Source organism: Gekko japonicus, unplaced genomic scaffold (genome assembly GCF_001447785.1).
Source record: "Gekko japonicus isolate JY-2015 unplaced genomic scaffold, Gekko_japonicus_V1.1 scaffold1138, whole genome shotgun sequence".
NCBI classification, from domain to species: Eukaryota; Metazoa; Chordata; class Lepidosauria; order Squamata; family Gekkonidae; genus Gekko; species Gekko japonicus.
In genome coordinates this window covers 565276-587681 of record NW_015170923.1, presented here as the reverse complement: position 1 = coordinate 587681, position 22406 = coordinate 565276, and the positions used below count along the sequence as shown (strand labels likewise).

Genomic DNA, 22406 nt, shown 5'->3' with positions numbered 1-22406 from the left:
GGGCAGATCCCTGAAAACCCAGCCTACATAGCTCTGTTCAATAACTCTAGCCTCAAAGGAAAAATACAGTACCCTCAAGAGCTAGGAGCTCTGTGCATGGAGCACACACCCACAGTTTCTGTTCACCAGACAGTTAATTGTACTTGTGCTTATCCCCCCTCCCCATGGCTCTGTGTCTTCTTTGCTAGTTTAATTGTTCAGACTTTAGAGGTCTTTGAGCTGTAAGGAAGGATGCATACCTGAGACGATGCAGAGTCCTGCACCAAAAAGGATGACATGATTTTGTCATTAGGAGTGCTTCTTTCTACCCTAGCCCATATTCTATTGGGATACAGAAATATTCCATGAAGTTTTAAAAAAATACGTACATACACACACACACACACACACACACACAATCATAGAATCACAGAGCTGGAAGGGGCCACACAGGCCGTCCAGTCCACCCCCCCCCCGCTCAATGCAGGATCGGCCTCGAGCATCCCTGACAAGGGTTTGTCCAGCCTCTGCTTAAGGACTGCCAGGGGGAGGGGGAGCTCACCACCTCCCGAGGCAGCTGGTTGCCACTGTGGCACAACGCTGACTGTCAAAACTTTTTTACTAAGATCCGGCTGGTACCTTCCCGCCCTTCATTTAATCCCATTATGGCGAGTCCTCCTCTCCTCTGCTGCCCACAGGAACAGCTCCCTGCCCTCCTCCTCCAAGTGACAGCCCTTCAAAGACTTCAAGAGAGCCATCCTGTCCCCCCCCCCAGCCTCCTCTTCTCCAGACTGAACATTCCCAAGAGGTCCCTCGGCCTTTCCTCACAGGGCTTCTTGGTTGCCAGGCCCTTGATCACCCTCCTCGCTCTCCTCTGCATGTGCTCCATTCTGTCCACATCCTTTTTGAAGTGAGGCCTCCAGAACTGCACACAATCTCTCTATGTAGAGAGAGCATTGATCCAGAAAAGCACTTTTAAGTCCTCAATAGACACTGCCTCTCCTGATAATTTTTTCTAGTAACCTAGACAACATTTACCTAACCATAAAGGCATATCTTGTCGGGGCAGAAAAGCACCCCAAGAAAGTAACAGTGTTTTAATTTTAAATATGTTTTATTTTAACATTTGTGGAAGCTTGTTTTCCAATATCTGAGGTTCAAAGTACAATTTTTATTGTTTTAAATTGGGGGGAAAAATGTAATTGTATAGGGAGCCACTGCTGTTACATGTTACTCAGTGTGCCAAAGGGGAGAGGTGAATTTGCTGAAAAGAATAATTTTGCCTCATATGAAAGTGTGTTTGGGTACTGCAAAATATTGTGACTTTTGCTGCCACAAACAAAGATTGTGGGAACATTGTTTTACCCCAGGGTACATTAGGAGCGTGACTTGGGGTAGAAATATGTTCCAAAGTACCATTTGCTTAATTTTTGCCTCACAGATTTACTAGCTGGTTAACCGTGCATTGGACTTCCCATAGTCTATAAACTACCGAGTGGCACTTTTAAATTCTTTGCACCTTCCTGATTTGTTAGGAAGCTGGTGGCAACTGTCCAAAGGTCTGAAGGCATTTAAATATCCCCTCTTTACAGTCTGATGAGGTCTTGTAATAACCCATTGCAGCAATGAGATGAATCTGCACTGAGAACATCCCAAGGTGATCATGAGGCCTAAGATTTTGTGAGCTGCTTCTTTTAGTGTGGTTTATTGATTAGGCTGGTCAGAAAAGAGTTCCACTGAGGAAAGCCGTCCTGTGTGGTGTTTCTTTGCATCCCTGTGGAGGAAGCAGCCAAGTACTGTTTAGAATCAAGGAGATGTTGCTACTCTGGAACCTTAACTACTGCGTCAGACGACTAAATATGCGACCCAGCTTCAAAGAGGCAGTTTAGATCTGATCAGGATAGCAATATTGTTCTTTTCTTTCCTTGATCGCACTCGATTGTGGTGGGGGAGGAGTTCTTTGGTGGAATTCTCTTTGCTTTGGAATATGCAGGGGAAACCCCTGCAGAAAGTACCAGAGTGTTCGGCCCGTCACAGCAGCTTTATTTGAATGAACTATCACAGTGGTGCTGGAGTTGTGTCTTCTGGTTGAAGGCTTCTTGCGGCTTTAGGTATGCCAGGGGTCTTTGTGTTAAATGAGGCACAGAAATGAGTGTGCTTCTCCTGTCTGCTCAGTGGTAAAAGCTCTGGCAAGTAACAGCACAAGAAGAATTGTGTCAGAGTTCGTCCTCTCATTCTTAGTGTAGTTACATGCTTTTCATGAGAGGGGTCCAAGGGTCACCCCCCTAAGCCTCATTGGGACTTTTCTCATTTGGGATTGTCAATAGATAAATGCAAGTTGGGTCTGTGATCTCTTTACCTTTTAGTTCTGTTTATCCTATTTTCTTTTCTCCTTGTTTCCACTGGTATCTTTTACTGGAAGGAACCAGTTGAAAGACCACTGAGAGTCAAATAGATACTTACCTCTTTCTGCTCCAGCACCAATGTTGTGGCAGACACAAAAATGTTTGCTTGGCAATAGAAACAGAAAATGGAGGAGAATGTTAATTTCAGTTGACAACAGTGTGAATATTGCACATATCTTGAAATACATTTCATCCAAGTATAGATGCAGTGCTTTCAATCAGTGTTTAGATTTCTCAGAAATGAAATGCTTTCAGCTGGCCAAGATTGTAGGCCCAAGTATGCTGCAGGAGTTAGAGAAGGACTGTTGCCCTGCTGGTCCTGTGGCTGTTTATGCCTTTTGTGGCACTCACCCCAATGCTTTCTGTCACCTTGCAAAAAGGGAGCTTATTTGCAAGCTCCCGCTAAATGGATGCAGCCCAGGCTATGTAGGTTGGGAGACCCGTTAACTCTGGAATGCAGATGTGTGTCTTCTGTTGCTTTGTGGTCATCCTGACCAGATGGCTGGGCTTTGGAACAACAACTTCAAAGTGGTAGCTTAAGTGTCACCTTGCTCAGTATTGCATGGGGGGGGGGGGGGGGGGGGCGCCCTACCGACACCCTATTTGGAGTCTGTTGCTATGATTTCCCTTCATGTCATGCATACATAATCTGTCAGGAGGCATCTTAGGTGCCTATCTGTGATGGGAATTTAAAACAAATTAAACAAATCCACTGTTGGTATGGCTATCAATTATTAGGCATTCTGGATCCCAGTTAGCTGGAACAAATATGGGAAGGGTTGCCGCCTTCATGGCCTGTCCCCAGAAACATGCAACAAGCAGCTGTTCCAAGACCTGATTTTTGTGTCTCTCTGTCTGTCCCCAGTCTCCAGGCTCTATCCTCACGCCTGTTCAGACTCCCTTGGGTAGTTTGGCTCCTTTACGTGGCTTTGCAGAAACTACTTCTGGTGCAGTCCATGACTCGCTAAATTCCAGTGGGAGAAGCTCAGAGGAACCCAGGCCACAGGGCCGAACAACTGAAGTGGTAAGCATCTCCAGGTTCCAGAATGTGTTGATGTACTTTTGCATATTAAGATGATTTCACTGGGTTTCTATCTCCTTTTTCATATTATCATCTTAATATACCTCCTAAATTTTGTTTGCCTTCTGTACCTCTCCCAGACCCTCAAGTCTGTCAGCTGCAGGAATGGTCTCTTTGGACTCACTGAAGAAGCAGCATCGTTGAAGCAACTGACAGAAGCAGAAAAGGAAGAAGGCAGCAATGAGGTAGTTAGAAGGTGTGGTAGTGCTCGGTGAAAATGTACTGTGGAAGCTGAAGCTCAACCTGGTTAGGCCACAGCCAAGTGACCCATCTTGTCTGGTGAGCCAACAGGCAAGTAACTCACCCTGGTTGGGAGCTGAGTCAAATACAACTCTCAAGATATACCGTCTAACTGTTGGACAGGATGGGCCATTGGTCTGATCCAGCATTGGCTTCTCTTATGTTCTTATGTTCTTATCTGTATTCAAAGGAATGCTGTTGATGTTGATCACCTGGATTTCAGTAAAGCTTTTGATAGGGTTCCCCATGAGGTTCTGATGGGTAAACTAGAGGACTGTGGACTGGACTCTAGGGTAGTTAGGTGGATAGTGAACTGTTTGGAGAACTGCACTCAAAGAGTAGTTGTCAGTGACGTTTCATCTGAATGGAGGAAGGTGTCTAGTGGAGTGCTACAGAGCTCGGTTGTGGGCCCAGTACTTTTTCAATATTTTTATAAATGAGGGTGTGGAGGAGCAGATGTGAACAAGGGGCAGTTTCACAAGGATAAATGCTGAGTTCTACATCTGGGTAACAAAAATGAGGAACCTGCATACTGGATGGGGATACACTTCTGGGCAGCAGTGTGTGTGAACAAGATCTTGGACCATAAGTTAAATATGAGCAGCCAGTGTGATGCAGCAACAAAAAAGGCTGATGCAATCTTGGGGTGTATCAACAGAGACACAACATCCAAGATTACCAGGGCCAGTCATGGGTCCCAGGGGGTGCGGCATCAAGAGGACCCAGACCTAGGTGTGACCAGTGAGGTCTCAGAGGGGCAGAGTCTGGGTTCACAATAGCTATGATGGGATTACTGGAGATGGCTGAATGAGTTTGAGGATTACTAATGGTTCTGCCAAGGCAGATTGAATAGGTTCCCAAGTATAGATAAAAGGTGGGAGATGAGTTCCCTGATTAGCATCAGGAAGGATCACTAAACATTTGAATGTATGATTGGTTTATCTCAGTATCCTGAGTGAAGGAGCAGGAAAGACAGTTGTGAAGACAAAAGATTCTCACATAGACCTGAGCCCGCTTCCAGGGAGGGCGGGATAAAAATACCTAAATAAATAAATAGACACAGAGGTGCAAACAAAAGGGCTGGGTGAAGTTCTGGAAGCAGAAGGGCTTTTTGCCTGGTGGTCTTTGAATAGCTTTTAGAAATGCAGATACTTTACCTGGTGGAAGTGCCATTGTTTCATATGCGTACCTTTCTGGGTGGGGGGAGAAGACTGGAGGTTTGCTCTGAGGGCTGCCTTTATGCCACCTGAAAATGGAGGCCCTTTTCCCAGAGCTGTGGCTAGCTCTTGTGTTTCAGGCCAGGAGTGCCTTCCTTGGCTTGAGTTTGTAGGTCTCTGGTTCAGGTTAAAAACTGGGGCACCCCTGCTATTGGGGCTACCCTAAAGTAAGGCAGCGCCTCTGGGCTACATCCCCTGCTCCTTTCATGCCCTCTGATCCTCCCTGTGGCAGACTGCCAAAGCCTCCCTGTTGCTGAGGCTACCCTGGTTGCAGCCTTTTGCCCCTGGTCCCACTCAGCTCCACCCAGGTGTCAGAACCCACAGCTTACAACGAAGTACACGCATTCAGGAACGGTTATACTTTTATTGCAAAGCTATAGATGCAGTAACACAGGCACTGTTAAGAATGGCGGCAACCCATTGAGCATAATAGGATATAGGGCATTCGTATGCACCCCCCCCCATGGTATGGGTCAATTAGCTACCTTCCCGCGCGCGGGACCAGCTAGGAAACCGTTACGTGGCGAAAGCTGGGAAGCAGTACTCTCTCACGGTACATCGGAGACTTCCAGACAATACAACCTCCTCCTGCACATCTGTAGAGATAAGCGTTGCGGCACAGGCAGAACAGCAGAGATAGGAATGCAATAGCAATTACCAAGACACAGAATGAACTCCCCAACCCCCATGGCAGTATAGCTGACACCAGGTGAGTCTCGCTATTGGGTCCAGGGGTGTGTCCTTCCCCACCAGGTGGTTGTTGCTAGGTAGTCTGCTATAGACATTACACAAGAGATTAGACAGGGTATATGTGAGTGTCCAAGAGATACAGGGAATTAATAAACACCTTGCATTACATTGCTGCAATATTTTTTTAACATTTATTTCATAATGGTCATAATAGAACATGATTATCGTTGTAGATCAGTATCAGCCTTGTGTGATCCTGAACGAGATCCACTGGTTCACTGTACATTTGGCAGGAAGCTTAAAGGACATAGAGGTAACTTAAAATGAGCTGAGCATGAAAAAACCCACCCTATAAATCAGTCATGAGCAGCTGGTGGCCTGCAGGCTGTACCAGGGCCCTGGCTCAGCATTCTACAGCCTGTCCATCTCTTCTCCCTCAAGGCAGAAAGGAGTCAAAAGAGGCTGGCACCATGTGTTGGTGTGTAAGCTTCAACACCATGATCAGGAAGATCTAGCTGACAGCTGCATTGAACCAGATTCAGCCGGTTTGGACTTGGCAGAGGCAAGCCAAGTCACCATGAGTCAGCACTGATCTGATTGGCTGACCAATGTATATATGTGATTGTGTATCTCTGTATGTATCTCTCTTGGATGGTGGATGGAGTCTGGCGGAGCAGTTTGTTGGCGAGCTGTAAATATTGTAAATAAATTTCCTCCTGGTGAGTGCAAGTGTGACTGAGGTGCTGGTTCAACTTTCGAAACGCGCTGCGCGACACCATGATGCCGTTGCTGGTTTCTTCCTCCCTGTGCTACCGTGAGAGGGAGCCTCCAGGACATTGGCGTGTGGTGTGGTGTGATGCAACAGCACTTTGCATGCAGCTATATGCACTGAGCAAGACATAGTTTCTGTTGGGAACCTTTGTACCAGGTGTTTATACAGAGATGTGCTTTGGCGAGTGGGAAGGAGGCAGCTGGAGCAGGCCCTGTGAAGGAAGCCTGAAAGTGGCGTGCAACCAGCAGTGTTCTTGGGCCTCTCTTTCTTGTGACATTTCGTGCTTTAGGGTTGTTTTTATTTTATTTATTTATTTATCTTTGAATTTATATCCCGCCCTACCCCAAAGGCTCAGGGCGGCTAACAAGAGGCACAGAGTGCCAAGATTAAAACAAATAAAAACAACATAGCATAAAACAATAACATACAATAACAAAATATCAGTCCTCCATTTGTCACAAGATGGGGTAGATCTTATTCCCAACGGTAACATTCCCATAGTCTGTCATAGTCTGTCATCCCTCATCCTGTTCAACTTGGGGGCTGGATACTCCCCAGCCAATGTGCAGCGGGAGCGTGGTGCTACTATGGCCAGGAAGTCCAATCCATGAGTGTCTCAGCTAACCCGTGCTGAAGAAGCTGGATTGTCTTGTTTGAGCAAGAAACAAGGACTTCTGTATCAGGGGCTATTTTTCATTCTTAATCTCTAGCATGAATTTTCAAAGCATGACTTGGGTGTCAGTGAACATACTCTCTGCTCTGTTTGTTGTTGCATGTTTAGTGTCCCCGTGGGACAGTCGGACTTCTCAGGAACATACATGTGGACGTTAGTGCCCTTGGAACCAGCTTTGACAATGAGGTACGTGTTGCTTGTGTGGGAAGAAAGCATGTTGGTCTTTTATAACAGGAAGTATCTGTTTCCCTGTCGGAGCTGCTCCTCAAAGGAACGGAGCTTGGGGACGTGATTCACTATATCATAGTTCTAAATCCAGAGAACTCTTTGTAACTGTGTGTCTTGCTTTCTGTTGGTTTCATGGAAATAAGTGATTGGTGTTACGTGCAATGTATAATTGAGAAATGAGAGTTGTTTTGCTAAAAATTAAAGGAGACATAGCTGTTCTTTTCCTTTATTGGACATCATCAAAAATTCGTTCTTGGGGGGCAAAATTATCTAGGAGGATTAGTTGTCTGTTAGCCATAAGCCACATCATGCCCCCTGCTGCACAGCAGTGTAGATTTGAGCATCAGCTATTGTCACGTCACTAGAGAGATCTCGTGCTGGGTCTGTACGGAAGGATATAGGCAAGACTGAGGTTTTGGAAACTTTTACTGAATAACAGAAGATGGCTTATCCGTGAACCTTATTCCTTCAGGTTGCTCCCCACCCCAACAATCTCCGGCATGGAATGTGTTGGTCTCGCATGCGGTGTCACGGAGAGTTTGGCTGTCTGGCTGGTGTACTGACCGCCTAACGCACCGGCAGATGCCCCGTCCGACCTGTTAGACATGGCATCGGCTTGGGCACTGGAGCACTCCAGGCTTTTGGTCCTGGGGGATTTCAGTGTCCAGGCAGACGATGCGGCGTCTTCTCAGGCCAGGGACCTGGTGTGGTCCACGGAGGCACTGGGACTCTCCCAGTTTGTATCGACTCCCATGCCCCAAGCGGGCCACATGCTGGATTTGATTTTGGGGATGGGGGTAAATGTGGATCAGATGGCTATAGATGTAGTCCCATGGTCTGACCACTTTGCCCTGAAGGTTCGGCTGAGTATACCATGCCCACCCTGTTTTGGCAGCGAGCTCATTAATGTTCACCCGTGGAGCCAAATGGAGCGTAGTTGGCTTCAGGACGCTCTGCAGGATCCGATGCCCCCTGGCAGCTCGTTATGAGCTGGTGGAGGAGTGGGAATACCGGCTCTCTGAAGCCATCAGGGAGATGGCCCCCCAGCACCCTCTGTGCCCTCGTACCAAAGCAGCACCTTGGCATACCTCGGAACTGTGGAGGATGAAGCAGGAGCTAAGATGACTAGAGCAAAGGTGGTGGCGTGCCCACGATGAAGTGTCACAAGTATCCTATAGGACACTTATGAAAGCCTATGAGATGGCGGTGAAGGCCATGAAGAAGGATTTCTACACAGCCTCCATTTCGTCTGTGAGCTCGCGCCCAGCCCAGTTATTTAGAATTACTCAGTCTATTCCAACTCTGCCACAGGGCAGACCAAACAGTAGGGAATAGGGAATTGCCTATTGGCTATGAGGCATTTGTAAGCTATTTCGCAGTCAAAATCATGACACTCCACCATGACCTCCTGACCACACTTGAATTCACTGCCACAGGAGGTGGTGGCGGCTGCAAGCACGGACGGCTTCAAGAGGGAATTGGATAAACATATGGAGCAGAGGTCCATCAGTGGCTATTAGCCACAAGGTATAGATAGGAACTCACAGTCTTGGGCAGATGATGCTCTGTCTTCTTGGTCCTTTGAGGGGGGGCAACAGTGGGAGGGCTTCTAGTGTCCTGGCCCCACTGCTGGACCTCCTGATGGCACCTGGTATTTTTGACCATTGTGTGACAGAGGGTTGGACTGGATGGGGCCCACTGGCCTGCTCCAACATTGGCTTCTCTTATGTTTTATGAGACAGTAAGGGAACTGGAAGCCCCTTGTCCGTCTTCAGGTCCAGTATTGGACCCCTTCAGCTGCCTTTTCCAGGAGGAAGTTGACAGGATCCTGGTAGCTGTGAGATGATATATCTACAGACTTTAAGAGCTTTGGGATTCTTCTGGCCTTGCTTTTGGCAAAGCATGCTGGCACTGTAGCTCAGAGTGCCTTCTGTCATCAACGTCTGACTCAGGATTTCCCCTCACCGGCGGGCTCTGTTGACCTGACCAGCCTGATCGTGCTTCCCTGGCCTCCTGGTTCGACTACTGCAATGCACTCTGTCTGGGGCTGATCTGGAGGTAACCCAGAATTTTCAGCTTGTGTAGAATACAGCCATTCTTTCTTTGGTGCTGGGTGATATAAATGTGCATGTGTGTGTAGTGGCTGTTTTCCAGCGCTTGCTGTCGACCTGCTCTTAACCTGTGTGACTCCAGTGTGGGAACTCTCATTGGGCCAGAAACTTTAGATTTTAAAAGCTGCTGTTATATACCTTATCCTTAAATGCTGGAAAGCTGAAACTTCACCACCTATAGAAGCCTGAAGAATAACTGTATTTAGAAGTGAAGGAAAAATATCATATGAATGTGACCCTTATGAGAGCGGAAAGGCGGGATATGGATTTTGTGAAATCTAAATCAAGATGGAAGAAAGCATTTTTTGCAGTTATATTAACTTGCTTCTCCAGCAGTATTGCTGAATCCAGTATAACTCCTAAACTCTTAACCAAGTCAGCAGAGGTTGAAGATAGGGAGCAAAGCGTAGGCTACTGATACCTACTTCTGACTCTAGGCATGTCAACAAAATGACATGGTTCACTGTGTCAGAGGGGGCAGATAAATCCAGTAGGAGTAACAGAGGCATAGCCCTTTGTTTACATTCAGATGGAGATCATCAACTAAAGCCACAGTGCGATATGTTCTTCATGTATAGGGTTGATATATGATGTTGATTAGCAGCTGCAGGTGATCTGTGCCCAGCCTATATTGGATGGAGAGCACTGAGATGTTTAGACAGCCTTTCAGAGAAAAAAATTAATATATTTATTTAAAACCCTGGACCCAAGCTGGGGGTAAGTTTCCTACCCCAGTTGCACTTTTGGTGGCAGAATGCATAGAGAAGTGACTGTACAACTTTGTCCTCTGAGGACTTTGTCACCCGTGCAGTACAGAACAATGTCCCCTAAGCACCAGGGAACCAAAACAACCCCAGAAATCTTTTGCTACTGGGGTACTTTTTTATAGCCTCTCAGGTGGAGCAGGTGGAGAGGGATTGGACACTGGCCAGCTGAGGGAGGGACCAGGGAATCCCATAAAAGGGAAAGCACCACAGCTGGCTGAAGAGGAAGCAATAGAGGAGGAAGACCATAGAGAGAGCGTGAGAGTTCCAGCGCCAGTCTGAGGGACGAAGAGGACCCAGGTGCCAGAACCCCCTCTCCTTCCCATTTCTGAGGCCGATGGGGGCGGGATGGCGGAAAGCAGGGAGACCATCTCAGTGGTGCTGTTGCAATCTTGAGTATGCTGTTCAGGTGTGTATCTGTAAGCTGCAAACCTACGATGATGCAACAGCGGCAGAACTGGAAGAAGGAGCCAGTTGCACTGCGGGGGCCTGATAGAAGCCCTCTGGGGGGCCAGATCCGGCCCCTGGGCCACATGTTTGACACCCCTGGGGTAGATTATTTTTCCATCCACTGGTCCCTTGTCCTACAGTTATCAGACACTGTTAAATAAACAAAATATTAAGAGTGCTAATGTTTTCAGCATGTTCTTATTTTAAGAAAGAAACCCAAACCCTTTGTGTTTGTGTCCGTTATAAAGTTTATATCTCCGTTACCTGGCATTACATTTTATGACACACATGGCCTGGCCCAACAAGGTCTCATTTATGTCAGATCCGGCCCTCATAACAAATGAGTTCGACACCCCTGGGTTACGAGGTGAAGGGGATCATGGCACACTGTCAGGTTCAACAGCAAGTAAATCTCCACACACGTTTCCAGGGAATCATTATGCTTTATTAGACTACAGGTCCATTGCCGTGATCTACAGGGATATTGTTAGGAATGACAATGGGGTGGATGCATCCCTACATATAACAGGATGAGGCAAATGGCTAAGCAAATGAAATCCAAGTGCGCGGGCGGGAATTCTCCCAGTGGGAGGTTACATAATAAACGAGAGAGTCTCCGTGCCTCATGAGAGCAAAAATATTCACACCAACAGTGGAACGCAAGCCCTCCCTCCTTCTCAAGGCCAGTCAGATAACCCAGTCTGGTAGCACCAGTTCACACAGTCTCATGAGCGCCTCCCTATCACTGTTTACAGCAAGCGAGCACAGCAGCAAGGAAGCATGCGCCGTAGTGCCAGAGTCAGGGAAGGAAACATACAATTGAAACATGGCAGCTAGCTGACACACACTCCACCCGGGCTGCAGCCACTTCAGCCTCTTTTGCTACCAGTGCTCCTATTGAGGAGATATGCAGTGGCAACGGGGTCTTCCTTCACCGTGTTTGTTAAGCATTATAGAATAGACCAACAGCAGTCTATAGATATGGCTTTTGGTAGATGGGTTCTCCAGCAGGTCCTGGATTGAGTAGCTCTGCAGGTACCCACCCATTTGTACGTTCCGCTTTTGTATATAACTTCCCCCGCTGAAGGAGAATGAAACACTGGTCTTACCTAAAGGTTTCTTCTCTTTGGTGGGGCAAAGTCATCCAATATATTTCTCTCCTGCAGTCCAGTTATGTTGGAAAATGTTAAAATGTTACAATAAGAAAAGAACAGAAAGGATGCTGTTATGTTTGGATACGATTATGTGGAATGAATGTCCTCATAAAATAGGCAGTATTTTATGTTTCGACTGTGTTCAGGAGTAGGGGTTGTGTAAGTATCTCCCTTCCATTAGCAGTGAGGGCAAGGTGATTAAAGCAGGCCAAAGTGAAAGTTCTGCATATTTGGGGATTCTAGAGAAAATAGTTCACTGGCACAAAGTTTTGGCTATGATTCCCTACCACCAGATGGACGTGTGCCTGAGCTCCATCAGCTTAAAGAGCTATGTCCCAGATTAATTGTTTAAGCATTTATTCAGTTCTGGACAACCCAGGGTGGCATATTGCTAAGGGGGAGAAGCCAAGAAGTTGTAATTTATTCTCAACTGCATCTGAACAGTAACTATCCCAAAGAATTATGTGGGTTAATCCAGTCAGGTTGAATTTTAGCTTAAGCCGGAAGCGTATTACTTGGTACCAAGTGCAGGCTTTAAGTGACACCTGCCCCGATTCTGTTCTAAGAATTGCATTCAGTGTGCTGTAAGGAACACCAGATATGCTTCTGAGTAATTTAGACTGGACTGCTTCCAGGGGGTGGAAGCCTTTGTATAGACAATTTTGTGAACCATGCAGAAGCTGAAGTATCACTTTGCCTTGGAAAACTTTGATTATGTAGGGATTACATGAGCTCCTTTTGAGTAGAAGAGTCATAGGATAGCTGATGCCCGTCTCTGGGCACTCTCAGTAACCTGAGTCATATGGGCCTGTTGACTGAAATACGACACCTAGGCGTTCAAAGGCCTTCACCTTGTCTGTGTCATGTCCATGGATCTGCCATTTATTTTTGACATATCTCCTAGAAAAAACTAAAATATTGGTCTTTTGGTAGTCTACTGATAGTACTGGCATTGGTATTGATCTGGCAACCTCCACCAAGTTTATTGATACTGATCTGGCAACCTCAGCCAAAGATGGTTTTTTTAATGGTTAAATATTTGATGGAAGAATGTTGCTGCTTCTCTGGTTGTTCAATAGACACTCCTCACTCAACTTTTCTGGAAATAGTGAGAGTTGCAGTCAAGCGTGTACAGCTCCCAGAGAAAGGCAGTGTCACCTTCCAGATCTCTAAAATCCCCGAGGGCTTGTGTGCATTTATTAGGTGAACTGATAATAGTCAAGCAATAATATTCGCCCTACCCGTTATATGAGATCTGATTTGTTTTTTAAGGATGACCTGTGCAAAGACTGTATGCAGATGACTGACAAGACTAGGAGTGTGTGCAGGGCTGCTGATGTGTGTGCTCTTTGTCTTCTCGAAGGCTTCTGACAGCAGTAGTCCCATGAATGAATGGCAGGTATCGGACCACGTGAACCCCGAGCCAAATGATGTTGAGGTGAGTCTGCAGTTGAGAGTGACCGATTACTGCCTGCAAACAGCTGGGCAGGGGCCATAATGGGGATCAGAGCAGTGAGCCACTCTAGTTCTGGACAGTTGAGACACTTGTGTTTCAGAAGAGCATCTGCCTGGGCAGTGCTAGATACCTCCTGAGACGAGAAACTACAACTAGCTGTCATGTATTAATCTTATGCCTCTTCATTAGCAAGTGACACTTTAAACATTCCCAGCTTTACTTGGAAAGTAAGAAAGCTAGTCTCTGCTGCCCATTTTATCTTGTTTGGTTTTCAGGTTCCAGTCTTTGAGAATGTCTTAGATAAGGATGTGTTTCCTCCAGCCCTGGGCAGTGCAGAGTTTGCAGTGAGCAGAGCCACTGTGGAAAGTACTTGGAAAGAGGAGGTAAGAAGGACAGTTGAACTCCTTGAGTTAATTGTCTTGGCAGACTCTGGTATCTTGGCAGGAGAGCTGAAGGTGACACAGGAGAGCTGAAGGCCACTGGCTTCCATTTGAATCTTAAGGCTAGGCTAAGGGGAGATTTAAGGTGCAGGAAACATACTTGGTGACAATGAGTAAATAGCCCTTCTGTGAATTCTTCAACTGAACTCTGGTCCATCCCTGCCCATTTAGCAGGTCATGTTTCTGTTGTGCTGGGGCCACACAAAGAAGGCCATATACACCCTTGGGCTGCAGCAGGTCATGGCCCCTTGAGTGGGGTGAGCAAGAGAGGAGTCTTCAAAGGAAGAAAACACACTTCAGTTGCCTTGTATCATGAATGTCATCTGACAGTGATGGGCACATTTTGGGTGGCTTGCAGGAAGGGAAGAGGACCTCCTGTGTCAAAGACAAGGCAGCGCGTGGGCAGGTGCATTCACAGCACCTGGGAAAGCATGTCCATACTGAAGTGGGTTGTACATTTGCATTTTTTTTTAATCTGGTCTGTCTAGCTTATCACCTCAACATTAAGCAGTTTTCTGGTCTCCACTCCAAAAGTTGTGGCTCTGGTGGTCTCTGTCTCCTAACTGAAAGGACAGTGTTTTGGTGAACTCTCCAGTCTTTGCTTTCTCTTGCAGGTGGATGGATCGTTGGCACAGGGGAAAGACCAGAGCAAAGAGGAGCAAAGCCCAGCAAGCAGAGGACAGGCGGCAGCGGATAAGCGGTACAGCCCCGAGCCTTGTGTGTGGCATCCCATTCCAGTGGCACCCCCACGAACACCATCATAGCAGAGCACCTGACAACATGCTGGGATCTCTGCCATGTACACAGGGGCCATCTTTCATGACCACCCCTTCCCTTTGCTTTGCCGGCCTATAGCTAGCAGAAGGTTCTGATCTTCGATGTGGTCTCTGTGCTTCACACCCATGGGATACAGTGTGCCTGCGCTGGATCGATTGGCATTGTAGCAAGCTCTAACAGATTTTCACGCCCAGACCTCAGACATGCGCAGGAACCCCCACCACGCATGCCCAGAGGGGTGGGCGCGGACATCCCGCCAGTTCCTTTCTTTCCACCGCGCTGGAAGCACCTTTCCTTCGTTGGTCAGATTGGTAGCTATTTTCCTCAGAGGCTCTTCGGATTTCTCTTCAGTTTTTCCTCTTAGTTTTTCACCTTTCCTTCACTTCTTTGTTTTTACTTAAAAAAAAAAGAAAAAAGATTTTACTTAGTTTTGAGGGGGAAGTTTTTCGTCTTACCTCAGTTTGGCTTTTACCCCCCCCCCCTTCTCCATCTATTTTATTTTATGGAGAAAAGGTGGGGTTTTTTCAAACATTGTCAAGGGTGTGGCAGTAAGCTCGCTTCGCTGGACGGCCACACTCTTTGTATCTTTTGTCTTGGTGAGATGCACCGACCGGAGTCCTGCAGGCATTGTGCCAAGTTCTCCAATCAAGAATCGAGCGGCGCGTCTCCAGGTGGCGTTACTAGAATCGGCGCTAAATCCCGCTTCCGCCATGGATCCAGAAGTACCAGTGAGACCATCGACATTGATGGCTCCGGCTTTGAAATCCTCGTCCGACATCATCCAGTCGATATCGAAACGTCCGGTACCGACGGCGCAGTCTTCCGCGTCCACTCCCGTGGAAAAAAAAGGAGAAATCGGGTAAAGAGCACAAGTCCACCAAAAAGGGTTCCTCTAATGCCCTAAAGGTTTCGAAGGTGGCAAAAGTCGCGGGTCCTGCACCAGGTAATGCCCCTAAGGTGTCCCCTGTTTTGACGACAGTATCAGCATCGGAAGCTCCAGTCGCTCCACCGATACCGACCATCCAGCTGATGGACTGTCCTATACACCAGCTAGACCATGATACGCTGGTTGACATGCGCCCTTTCTCCGACATCGATAATGTCGAGATCCTCAGTTGTCCCCTGGGCACAGATCGTTCTCCCTCTGCTCAGTCATCGACGTCGACAGTCTCGGAGTTCTGTACCGATATCGATGCAGGTCGGCATCGACAGATCCCTCCAAACACTCAATGTCATCCTCCCCGTCTGTTTGCCGAAGATCGGCCTTTCGATATCGATGATCGGGCTGATAGGGGCCGCTCATGGAGATGAGATACTACGCTGTCTCCAAGACGTTCCCGCTCTTAAGAGTAGATCCCCATGAGTCTTCCTACCCCCACCACCTCCTGCCCTCTCCTGGGATCACCGTCAACTATGTTACCTCTATGGAGCTTATCCACCCGCATCTATGCCATGGTTGACTCCAGCAGGTTACTCGGATTGAGATCGCTACTCTGCTCACAGATCACGGTCACCCCGTAGATCGAGGCCGTCACCCTCAGCGTCTCTTTCCTGGCCTCCGGATCATGCATCTGATGACCCTCCTTGACATTGACCGGATCAATATCATCCTCCCAGTCCCCCTATCCCACCGTCAATAGATCCAACCAGTCAGATCAAAACCACTCCGGTACAATTACCAGAGCCCGATTCCTCTGACTCTGCAGATGAGGATTCAGATACGGGGGTTTCAGATGTACACAGCTCCCCGACCAGCCTTCTCTGAACCAGGCAGTAGCCCGATGACCAACCTATATCTCCATCTGAAAACTTAACTTCCTATGGAGACCTAATTAAAAGAATGGCCCACTCCCTTGGCCTTTCTGTCGTACAACCACAACCATAGGTTACAGATGCTGTTTTCGATGTGGTGCAACTAGATACATCAACGGCTATAGCACTACCCATGTCCATGGTACTGTTACAGGCAGCTAAAGCACTATGGGATAAACCATCATCAGCTCCAGGGTCCACATGCCACATTGACCATATGTATAGAGTCCAAGAAACAGGAGCGGAATTCTTATTTGCCCATCCTCAACCAAATTCAATGGTAGTTACTTCCTCATCCAAGTCAAAGAGAACCCATTCTGCCCCTTCAGACAGGGAGAGCAAAAAGCTAGATGCATTCGGACAACGTTTCTACTCTACTGGAGCACTAGGGGTGAAGACCACCAACTACTTAGCGTGTATGAGTACCAATACACTATGTGGGAGAGGCTCTCCGAGCTCTTGGCAAACCTTCCAGAAGATAAGCGTCAGGCAGCCCGCATCATCCAAAAGGAGGGCATGGTGCTGGCAAAACAACAAATTAATACCTCTAAACATGCCCTAGACACCTGCTTGAGGACAATGGCTTCAGCCATAGCTTTCCGAAGACATTCCTGGCTACATAACACCAACCTACAGCAAGAACATACGTAGAGGACCTCTCCTTCGATGGCCTTGGTCTTTTTAATACTACAACAGTCACCATATTACAAGACATGGACAAAAGCATAAAAACCTCTCGTGCTCTGGGCGTTTCTTCATCCACGAGGCAACAATACCGGCCTCGTCCCTGGTCTAGACCCTGGCAAAAACGTACCCCAAACCGTCAGTCTCTTGAGTGGCAATGGAGGCCACATACATCCTCTGGAGGCCAGAAGCCCACATTTCAGAAACCTAGATTTGGATCCGGACAACAATCCTCCTGCAGTGAGCAGGCAAAGTCTGCCAAACAGGGTTTTTGACTTCCATGTCTTCCAGTCACACCACACCCATCTAACCCCCTTCGTCCAAACCTGGAACCTCATCACCACAGACGAATGGGTGCTGTCCATCTTGACCCAGGGTTACCTTATAGAATTTATTCAGAACCCCATTACTCCTGTCTTTGTCTTCACACCCCCTTCTCCAGCCCTTCTGGAATAGTGTCCATCCTTCTGCACAAGGGAGCCATCGAGCTGGGGCCACTTCATCTACAGGGCAGGGGATTCTGTTCCCACTATTTCACCGTTCCAAAGCGGGATGGAGGCGTTCGACCAATCTTAGATCTACGGGTGCTAAACTGCTTTGTGAGCTACCACCACTTCCGCATGGTGTCCTTGCAGAAGATTCTGCCACTTCTCCAGAAGAACGTCTGAATGGCAAACCTCGATCTCCAGGATGCATACTTCCACCTCACCATCCACCTGTCCCACCGCCAATACCTACGCTTCGCAATTGGTCAACATCACTACCAGTATGCAGCTCTGCACCAAGAGTCTTCACAAAGATGATGGTGATGGTCGCGGCCTTCCTTTGTCTCAAGGGTATCTCCATCTACCCATACATCGTACGATTGGCTCTTGGTTGCGACTTCCAGGGACACCCTAGTCTCAAACATCAATGAGACGCTAACCCTCCTGGGAAACTTGGGTCTGCAAGTAAATCTGGAGAAGTCTCAACTTCAACCGGCCCAGAAAATACACTACATCGGTGCGCTACTGCACTCCACAAATTGCACAACCTACCTGCCACAAAACAGAGCCACCGACATCGTCAATCTAGCCACTGTGATGTGTACTTGGCCTTCAGTGACAGCTTTCCAAGTACAAAGGCTACTCGGCCTCATGGCTGCTACTACATCAGTCCTGGTTTTTGCCAAGTTGAGAATGCACCACCTGCAACTCTGGTTTATCCGCAATTTCAATCCAGAGCGAGACACACACTCGACCCACCTATCTCCACCCTTCAAAGTATGTGTCATGGCTGCCCCCGACATGGCCTCAGAAGCAGGGCCTGACAGCCAGGAACAGGTGAACTTGGCACCTTTAACAGAAGGAACTGTAAGTCCTGAGGAGGATAGCACTCAGTAGGATCCACCTGAGGCTAATCAGGTACTGCCTGGTCCGAGTTCATCACCACCAGACTCTCCCCCACCTGTGGGGGTTCCTGCACATGCCTGAGGTCTGGGCGCGAACATCTGTTAGAGCTTGCTACAATGCCGATCGATCCAGCGCAGGCGCACTGTATCCCATGGGTGTGAATGCACAGATGACCACTTGAAGATCACCAGTTACAGGTAAGCAACCTGTTTTTCATTGGCTTCTGTGAGAACATCCACCTGGCATCCTTCGACACCTGTTCCTGTTACAGACATTTTTTGTGCCATACCCAGATTGGTTTATCCCACAGTAGAAAATGACAGACACCTTACAGAATTCACCTTATTGAGAGTTGCAGATGTTGCTTTAGGAAAGCAAGATTCTAGTTTTCACAGATGCAAGAAAAAAGTTGAAAGCATATAATCCCAGGCTCTAGTGCTCCCATATAGCTTGTGGCCATGTGCCCTGCCCTGCCAAAACAAGAGGGCATGGCACAGCTGCCGTTTAATCTTGATACACAATACATTTTGAGCTCTGAAGCAGAAGTATTTTCTTTTTCCCTTCAACTCTTAGAGTTGTGGTCTTGCTGCCTCTCTAAAAACGTGCTTTTCACTAGCTGGTTTCTGGACAGTGGGGGGTTCCACTTTGTCAGGAGTAAGCAGGTGTATGTTTAGAGAGGTGGGGCAAGTAGTGTCCACCTTTTAACTCTGTCCAGGCAGACATTCAACAAGCTATTGCATGCTGCCAAGACAAGAAGCTGGCCGATGGAAAGTGTAAAAGCTGCACAGGATAAGCCTGTACAGGAACGGTCCTCTGCTTGGAGCACCATCTTTGTAGATGCTTTTGATATTACGCTTTTTTGGTCCAAGCCAGGCTTTCGTCTGTGGTTTTCTGCTGTTCTGCTGAGTACTTGTCTCTGTCCTGAGGATTTTATAAGATGGGAACCATGGACATGGCTTCCAGTCTGTCTAACTGTTGCACAGGTCTCCCGCAAGAGGTACTGGGAGCAGGGCTGGTTTGGGGAATTCTGCGGGGAAGAGGCCCAGTGCATAGCCGGTGTTAATGCACTCCAGCCCCAGCTGACTCTGAGCTTTTTGCTCTAGCAGCCCTTTTTTCTCTTCTCTTACATGAAACCTCCTTTCTTTTTTAACAGATAGAAGGTCTGTTGTTGTGAAGGCATTTTCCAGTGCAGTGCCTGTTGATTGTAGAATCTGGCTTTTCCCTCACCTGCCATTGTAGATATAACCACGAAACCTTCTGCATGGTAACCTTTTGTCCTTTTGTCTTTTAACTGCTGCCAAGTGAGAGGAGTGAAAACTGTTCCAGTGCTCACGAAAGGGTTGAAGAGAAGTGTTCCAGTGTGGAGAAGACGGGCTTGGCAGGTGCTGGTACCCGGGAGGAGGAGGAGATAACTTTAAATGGGCTGAAGGACACCAAGGAGCCTGACACGCCTTGCCAGGAGTAAGCTGCTGCTTCTTATTGAGAGCCATAAAAAGAGTGGCCAGACAGGTGTTTTTGAGGAGTAGAAGTTCATTATCAGGAGTTGTATGTTAATTTGAGCTGCCTGAAATAGCTGGGTGGTGCTTTTCTATATGTTCCTTTAGCAGTGGCAGTCCATTCTGTACACCTGTCAGAGCAGGGCTTCTGGGTAAGAGGACGTATCTGGCCCCTGTCCTACCTGAAAACTGGCTGTCGCAAGAAGAGGAGGTTCACAAAGTGCTTCTGGAACTCAGGCCCATCTCCTGGCTAGGAAAAATGTAGCTGAGCTAACCAGATCAGACTGTGTTCATCAGTCTTGTTGCCTATTTTGGAAATCTTCCTTATTTCCTGTTTGCTCCTGTTCAGTCAACATCTTCCTGATCCTGTTTCTCAGTTCTGTGAACTGCAGGCCCTTTTGGAAGAGGGACTACCTCTCTCCTGATCAGTTTGAGCCATTTATTAGTTTTCTTTTTATTTAATTCTGTTGTCCCTGGTATTGAAACTAGTCTGTTTTTTCTGTCTTGTGATTTTTGTTGTTGTTTCCAGTGAGCTTTATGAAACTAGAAGCATAAAGTTTCTGGCTTGTGTAGGAAGTCCACTCTGAACAGATGCATACAGTGTAGGGGGTGGAGTTTTATAAGAACCCATTATCTTTGTTACAGGCTGCATAGGGATGTAAAAACGTTAGACATTCAATGGATGAAGCAGTAAGGATTTTTTAAACCATTTATATGTTACAAGAAAGGTTTAAACATTTTCCAAGGAAAATATTTGCCAAGAAACCTGGCCAAGAGTTTCCTGTGCATTCCAGGATAGTTTGTGCCTGTGGAATGTGTATTTTCCAGTGTTGGCCATGCTGTTAACTTTCTGTACACAAAACTGAGGTATTCCCAAGGGGGGAAACCCATGGGAAGGTTATCTGTTTCACATAATTCTTTACCTCTCAGATGAGAGAGGAGTGCCTTCCTTTCTAGAAAATTCTCCTGAGGGATAGCCTGAAATTTAAAGCCTTTCCCCAATAGGGTGCTAGAGTTCATGCAAGCACTCCTCTGGGCTGTACTGGCTGCTGTCCTAGTGTTTGGTGCAGGGACTTCCGGTATGGCGCGTCGACGGGAAGAGCTCTGAGCCCCAGTCCCTCCTTTGTCTTTGTTTGAGCCTCCCGAATCGCGGGAGAGCTCGACCAGCCCCCCGGGGGAGGGGGCTGGAGCAGGGGGCTTTTTTTCTGCCCCCCCCCGCGATTTGGCAACGCAGGGGGGTGACCGGGACTGCCCCGACGCCGGGCGAAGGAACGGGAGAAGAACATGGCTTCCATGTTCCCAGAGACGCAGCCACCCATGTTTTTAACTACTAGGACTATTGCAACCAAAGAACTGTAGCAGCACAGAGAAACGAAAGAAGCTTTGACTAAACTATGGAAAGGGAAACGAGGGAAGAAGCTTAAACAGCCGGGGGAAAAAACCGAAGCCCTCCAAATATTGGCGTCCAAAAAAGGTGAAGTAAAACTGCCGGGGGAATAAAAAAGGACAAAAGTACAAGTAGAGTCTTTGGTGGGGGAAAGAAAGGAGACCGTGAGAACTGTGTGTAGTGTTGGTTTTGGTGAAGCTATGGGAGACGTGGGGAAAAATATTCATTGACTTTACGTATTGTTTGGAGGCTGAAGGGAGATGGAGTGTACGGAAAGTAATGAGAAGGAACGAGAGGAAGAGCTGAAAAGTGGTGAGACAGACATGGAGAAATTCATTAGAGAGATAAAAGAGGCGGTGTGGAGAGGTTGTCAAGAAGCATGTTTGGAAATAAGGAAAGGGTATGATTTACAGAGAGAAACAGAGAACGGAAAAACAGGAGCATATTACTGTGGAGCATATCACCGCGGAGGAGACTCTTGAGGAAGAACGGATAGACAATACGGACAGTGTTAAGGAAGAGAAATTGGATGAGGAGACGGAACTGTTAAGAGCTGATGTAGAACTTAAAGGAAGGCAACCTGAACTTAAATTGTGTTCTTTAAGAGAAAATAATCAATGTTTAAAAACTGGTCGAGGGAAAAATAAAAAGACCAAAAGGAAAACGCTAATGGCTAAGGAAGTTTAAAAGTAATAACAGACCCAGGACTGTGGAAAGAGCGAAAGTTAGAAGGAAGAATGATGGAGGGCAAGGAGTGTTCAAGGAAAGAAGGCATGGTGATATGCTGAGGGAAAAGAATAAGCTGCAAATGCTCAAGAGAAAGAGAAAGCGATTTGAAAAAGAAAACTAGATGCCTCCCCTCTCTCTATGGATTGAACTGGAAGTTTGACCTGAACTTTATTGGTTTATGAATTGAAGTATTGTTTCTATTTAAACCTATTTTTTTGGATGACTGACCAGAAATGTATTGGCTTATGTAATGAAATATTGGACTTTGTATTTAAACCTATTTGCTTATGAATATGAGCTGATTATTTATTGATTATTACTATTATTATTTTTAATTCTTTTTAAGGGGAAATTAGAGGTGATTATAAGGTGTATCTGAAGATAAGGGAAGTTAATAAGGTTGGTTAAGGTGGGTTAAATAATTATATAAGTTTAATGGAGTAGGGGGAAAATAAATTGGTAATATGATG

The 22406-nt window shown here is 47.0% G+C and overlaps 1 protein-coding gene across 1 annotated transcript in view; it reads left to right on the top strand.

The window, feature by feature from the left end:
- Nucleotides 1–22406, top strand: part of CEP164 (centrosomal protein 164kDa) — a 113883-nt gene that overhangs the window by 16862 nt on the left and 74615 nt on the right. The window contains 7 exon segments of the mRNA XM_015418777.1: nt 3250–3408; nt 3546–3650; nt 7166–7243; nt 13128–13202; nt 13496–13603; nt 14275–14360; nt 19627–19785. Coding sequence (XP_015274263.1) covers nt 3250–3408; nt 3546–3650; nt 7166–7243; nt 13128–13202; nt 13496–13603; nt 14275–14360; nt 19627–19785 — 770 coding nt within the window.